The following is a 6,522-nucleotide window of genomic DNA, read 5'->3' on the forward strand; positions in this document are numbered from 1 at the left end:
AAAGCACACAACAAAGCATAAACAAGAGCAGCATTACACATATAGAACCAGAATGAAGGAACCCGAAAAGAAACAACAGTAAACACTTTCCCAGACAGCAAAATCTGCAGTAGACAAAAGAACAAGGAGAGCCCAAAAAACTGGGGGCTAGGCCAAACTTATAGATATCTATGAGAGATGAAGAGAGAAGTAAAACGCTCAAAATGAATGACTGATTATTGAATTTTTCTAAAATGAGAGAGAGAGAGAGTAACATAAAATTGTTAGAAACTCGCAAAGGTTGGGGATCGGTGAAAAAGAAATAACGGGAAGAGAGAGTAATAGAGGGGAGAAGTACCAGAGGGGAGAAGTACCAGTGAGAGCGTGCAGATCTGGACGCAAGGTGGAGCAGCAACAAATGGGAGCAGCAACGGAAGGTCGACGGCGAACAGAAACGACGATATCTAACGAAGGAGAGGAATGGAGTGCGTGGATAGTGTTTGAGGAGAAAAGACTAGAGAGCTGGGGTGTTTTACGTGATCGGTTTCGACCGATAAGTATAACTTGAGTTTTGCTATTCATTATTTTTAAATCAATTCTTTTAAGTGCAAGTGATTTGGCACACTGACTCGCATCGATGCTGACTACCTTTAATTTTTTTATTAAAGAAAACAAGAGAAGAAAAATAATAGTTGAAGAAGAAGGGTTCTCGTCTATGTGATTTATTCTATACCTAGAAGAATTGAATACAAGAGAAAATGAGCAAGCCCGTATCACAGAAGAAGAAGCAAACTCGTGACAACTACATTTCTGTCTCTGTGATCGGCTCCCCTGTGTCTCCCCTCCCCAAATCCCCATCTTCGCACCAACTGGGCTTACTAAAGGCCGGAGCATCCTGAAAGGGAACCGTGGCTGAGTGCCTGGCAAGAGAGGAGTCTGAGCTGTGATAGGAGATTAGGTGGCGCATTCTGGCCACCATCAGCTAAATTAGCCCTAGGACTTGCTTGGTTGGTAAATTCAGTTTTTGATAAACTTAGAACTTGCTTTTGGTATTAAGATTTATGATCCTTACCTAAGTTTTCCATATTAGAAATTTAGAAGTTACATGAAACAAAAAGGGTAACAAAAGCATCTCGTTTAGCCACTTTGTTACAAGTATTGTTGACTTGAATTCTTAGTTCTAATGATGAGTTTTGTGATTTGTATGGTGACCGTAATCTCAGTTTTGGGCTTGTGAATTGAGGGTGTTGTTCAAATATGGGAGATCTTGGGTGCTGGAAGCTATTAATTAATAGCAAATTGATTTATGCCTATCTCGATTGAGCTTTGGCTTATGTATATGACTTTGTCACATGGATCTTGGAATGATGAAAATTACAAACAACGGCATGCTACACATGGATCTTGGAATGATGTTCTTGAGTTTAAGTTTTACTAAAGTAGACTTTTATGTATTGAATGATGTTAACAACTCCTATTTAAGCTTGTAACAAGAGTATATTGCATGATTATAAATTTGTCTTAGAGGATCATAAGAAAAAAACATGATTTGCAATGTTTTGCAATATTCATGTTTCGGCAAAGGCGAGATATTTTTTTATTTTATTAAATGGTTTCTCTTTCCATGTATATTTTAGCTTGATGTAAATGCTTGATTTTAACACTTGTTGGATTAATTTTGGTTTTGATGATTTTTTATCAAGATTGTTCTAATTATGGTCCTATTCAAATTTGAATATTTTGAAGTGAGATTAGCGAGTGAACATGTTTTTTGAGGTCATGTTTTAGAGTGTTAATCATGAGAAGTTTCGGTGTTATGCCTTCAAGCATAATTTAGGTTCAAACGCTCACTTAGTGTTCATGTTACAAATTTCAAGGTTACGTTTTTTTGGTTAAAAATATAGAAACTTAGAGGTCAAAGTTAGAAATTTAGGTTCAAATCCTCACTTTGTACAATATTTCTTTTAGTTTAAGGTTATGCTTTGTCTCCAAGTTCCCAAAAGAAACGAGTGCATTGTATTCTTTACAAGAACCAGACGAGGCAAGTACCCAATACATGATGTATTTGAATGTAGTTTGATTAAAAACATGTAAACGAACGAACGTTGTTCATAACTTTTTGCATCCATGCCTACTGGTGCTGGGATGTGACCAATCAATATCAATTACTTTTCAATTTTTTTTTTTTTATAGGTTATGGACTTTCTGAAACGTTTAGTCCAATGGAAACGACCGTCACTAATAAAAATATGAAGGATACTATAGATGTTAATGTCATGAAAAATAATTTTGGATTTTAGTTTATTCTAGTACAATTTATAATTGAACAAATTTTTTACTGCAATTATTGCAGACTGTTATACAAATATGACATACTATCTGCCTAAACGGGAGGGTATGTAAATTTGCGTTTCATGTCCTGACGCTTTAGTCTTTGTCAAATCTCAAGCAGGGATTGAGAGCATCACAACCACCCAGTCTAAAACAAATCTTTCTAATAAAATGACATCATTTTGGTGTAGGGTTTTGTTTTAAACCTCCCCCCCTAACTTCTTTCTTTCTTACCTCTCTCAATCTCTCTTCCTGATGTCCCATCCAGTAGTCATTGCTCCCAAGCCAAGTATCTCTTTCATGGAGATGTATGACAGGACTTCGAGGAAGATGATCACATCTTAATTAGTAGACCAACTGCTTACTAGCATGGGCCTGCCCTACAGCAAGGAGAAGATGGATGTGCCCTTACCACCAAAGCTCCAAGTCCCCCTCATGGAGATGTATAACGGGAGCAGAGACCCCCTCGAACACCTAGAAACCTTTAGGACTCACATGACCCTGCACAACTTCCCAGGAGAGGTGGCTTGCAGGGCTTTCCCATTAACTTTGAAAGGGCTAGCGAGAGTATGGTTTGGGTCCTTGGAGCTCAAGTACATAGATAGCTTCAAGGAACTAGCCTGCTTGTTCCTTATGCAATTTATGGCAAGCAGGAGAATGAGGCATCCTGTGGTGTACCTTCTCACCATCAAAAAAGGAGAAGACGAGAGTCTGAAAACATACTTGTCTAGGTTCAACAAGGAGCGCATGACAATGAATGACCAAGAAAAGAAGATAACTCTAACAGTGCTCCTAGGAGGAGTATGGCCCCGGTTGGCGAAGTTGGCAAGGAGAACTCCCACCATATTGCGGGAGTTTATGGATCAATTCGATTACTTCATCAAAGCCGAAAACCCACTTCACACCCTAACCGAGCCAAGGAAGAAGGAACTGATGTGTGCAAACAAGAAAGGAAAGGCCCTAGCCAAAGGCAAGGCTTGCAAGAAGTAGGAGAGAGGACCATGGGACAGTAGAAGGGAAGAAGCCCCCATGAAGGGCTTGAGACTTTGATTTGACCGGTCAGCGCTCACCATCCAAAACGACGACCATCAGCCTGTCCAAGATGACGACCACAAGAACACTAGTCGTTGTTATTATACCTACCACTAGTCCAAAACCCACAATACCAAAGATTGGCTTTCCTTGAAAGGGGAAAGAGAGCAAGTGGGTCAACCAAGGCTGAGATATCCTCTCGCTTGCAGGCCGAAATGGGAGTGGCAAAGGAGATCTCGAGAAAGGAGTGCTGAGAGGAGCGAAAGGCCAAGAAGGGAAGAAAACCCAAGGCATAGGGAGACTAAGAGAAGCCCCCATGTGGTCACCCCTCGTGGCCACATCAGGAAGGAGCCCCGGTGGGGGAAATCAGGACCATTGCAGGAGGATTCGCCGGTAGAGGGGCAACCTCATCCAGGTGGAAGACGCACGCCAGACAAGCAAGATACCAAGAAGTGTAGTCGGTAGAATACTGCCTTGCCAAGTACAGAATAAGAGAATTAGCCCCCATAATCTGATTCAAAGAAGGTGATGAAGAAGGGCTCTTCTACCGGCACAACGACGCCCTGGTGGTGACTATGATAGTTGCCAACTTCACCACTAAAAGAATCCTCATCGATAACAGCAGCTCCGTGGACATTCTCTTTTGGAAAGCCTTCACCCGGATGGGAATGGATGCCGCACGACTCCAACCAACTCTCATGCCACTAAAGGGTTTCTCAGGGAAAATGGTCCAACCAATCAGGACCATCAAGCTGTCCGTCTTGGCATGCAACGCCCCCTGTACAGCTTCTGTCATGGTCAACTTCTTGGTGGTACAGGCTCCATCATCTTACAACACCATAATTGGTCTACCAACTGTTAATAGCCTGAGGGCAGCAACATCTACGTACCACTTGAAGATGAAGTTTATGACATCTAAAGGAGTGAGAGAAATTCGATGAGAGCAGGTTCTAGCACGAGAGTGCTACATGTAGGAATTGAAGCCCAGGGCTAGCAGGGTGCACATGGTCCTCCCCTCAACTGCTTGAGAAGGTCAAATATGCGCCTCATATGAAGCCTCGACAAGCCTTCGTCGATGTCTCTTTCGTTCAAGCTAAAGGGGGAGTGGGTGTGCATATCGTTGTGGGTGAAGAGAAGCTAGGCCCTCGATGGGAAGGCCCCTATGTGATCATCCAACCAAGCTCTTATTAGCTTGGAGACTTCCAAGGGAATGAACCGCCACACTCATAGAACGCCAAGCGTCCATATAAGTTTTTTCTTTTATAAAGTTTTTATGATTTGTAATTTACATTTCTATGTCAACCATGTTTGTGTGTGATATATATACAGACACAGACATGCATATATGTCTCAATTTGTGGAAACCCTAATTTTATTTTTCAATGCACATAAAATATCGATACATATGGCCTTTATCATATGTGCTTATTAAATGGAATAATACGTAAAATGAGATAGAGAGAGGATTTAATATTGCTGACTACAATATCTTGATCTGTAATTAAGCATCAGCTTTAAAATCACCTCTCACCAGGATGAAAGAGCTGGGATGCTTTGTTCATTCCTGAAGAAATTAGTGGGATCAACCATGGTCTTCACATGAACCAACCTGTTAAAGTTGCTCTTGAAATATTTAGCACCCCATGTACTTGCCTGTCTATAGCTTGTGTTGCCTTCCTTACTATTTGTTCCTAAGTCAAGGTCCCTATAATTGATGTATGCAGCTCTTGGGGATTTTGAAACATAGGCAGCCATGTAACTGTAAAGCCTTCTGATCCAACTTACATGCCTCTCAGATGCCGCAATTCCTTCTTCTTTCCAATACACCAAGTGTTGGATTTTGTAGATATTACCAACTCTATGTGGGAAAGGAATTGCAGATTCTGGGATTTCACTCATTCTTCCCCCATACGGACTCAGGATCAATACTGCTTCCTCAGCCTCTTTTTGGTAAAATATCTCCCAAATCCCTTCCAAGCCAACTTCTGGAATAGGTTCCATCACGTAGTCAGATTTTGCTTTGAAAAAAGTTGGTCTTGTTAAAGGAGTCCTGCTTAACAGTACATCCAAGGATTCCCCACTGGGAAACCCAGCGAAGTAGAGGGTCGATTCAATCCAACTCATTTCAAAGCAATCTTCTCTTACCAAACCCAGTTCAGGGAAGCTCTCTTGCATCAATGGAAGGAGATTATCTATCCCTCCGAGATATAAGGAATTAAATGAAGCTTGTATAGTTCTCCTCTCTTCTTGGCTAGAATTGGAAGCACTTAAGATGACGTGAATGAATAGGTCTTCATCAAGCTTGTCTGCAACATATTGCCACCGATGAACAAGCTTGGTTGCATTTTGTTCCAAGTTCCTATTAACTGTGAATACAGTCACAATTGATGGAACATGAACCAACTTGATTTTCCACGCAACAATGACTCCAAAGCTGGCCCCTCCACCTCCTCGAATGGCCCAAAATAGATCTTCTCCCATGGATTCTCTATCAAGGATTCTACCCTTAACATCAATCATTTGGGCATCAACAATATTATCTGCAGCAAGGCCATATTTGCGCAACAAGGTCCCAAACCCACCCCCACTGAAGTGTCCGCCAACACCCACAGTTGGGCAAGTTCCTGCCGGAAAGCCAAAGTTTCCACTTTTCTCGGCAATCCTATAATATACTTCACCGATAATGGCACCGGCTTCAACCCATGCAATGCCATTTTCTACATCAACATTGATCGAACGAAGATTTATCAAATCGATTATGACAAATGGAACATAAGAAACATAAGAAAGGCCTTCATAATCATGACCACCGCTTCTAACTCTTATTTGCATGCCATGTTTTTGGGAACACTTAATAGTTGCTTGAATTTGGGAGACATGCAATGGCGTAATAATGACTAGAGGCTTTGGGGTGGCAGGTGTTGAGAATCTAGGATTTTGTATGGAGAATTCCAATACAGATGAATATGAGGAATTGGCACGGGTGTAAATGACTTGAGAAATTGAGGAATTGGAGTTTCCAGCATGAAGGGTCAGGCATTGAAGGAAGTCTTCATGAGTGTGAGCCGAAGTTGCCCACAAAAATGAGAAAATAAGAGTAATAACAAATGGAATGAGCACTGAAGAACTAACTGGCTTCATTTTTATTTGTGTTTCAGCGCTAAAAAAGAGGATGCGAGC

The 6,522-nt window shown here is 41.3% G+C and overlaps 1 protein-coding gene across 1 annotated transcript; it reads right to left on the reverse strand.

Moving 5' to 3' along the window:
* Positions 1–4,696: 4,696 nt before the first annotated feature.
* Positions 4,697–6,522, reverse strand: LOC122274963 (berberine bridge enzyme-like 18). The gene has a single exon (XM_043083846.1). It carries the CDS (start codon positions 6,481–6,483, stop codon positions 4,870–4,872), a length of 1,614 nt encoding a protein of 537 aa, XP_042939780.1. The 5' UTR covers positions 6,484–6,522; the 3' UTR covers positions 4,697–4,869.

This window comes from Carya illinoinensis, chromosome 9 (genome assembly GCF_018687715.1).
Source record: "Carya illinoinensis cultivar Pawnee chromosome 9, C.illinoinensisPawnee_v1, whole genome shotgun sequence".
NCBI classification, from domain to species: Eukaryota; Viridiplantae; Streptophyta; class Magnoliopsida; order Fagales; family Juglandaceae; genus Carya; species Carya illinoinensis.

What these genes read in the sequence shown, in the direction of transcription:
- LOC122274963 (XM_043083846.1), bottom strand. Translation starts at nt 6,483, where the DNA reads ATGAAGCCAGTTAGTTCTTCAGTGCTCATTCCATTTGTTATTACTCTT.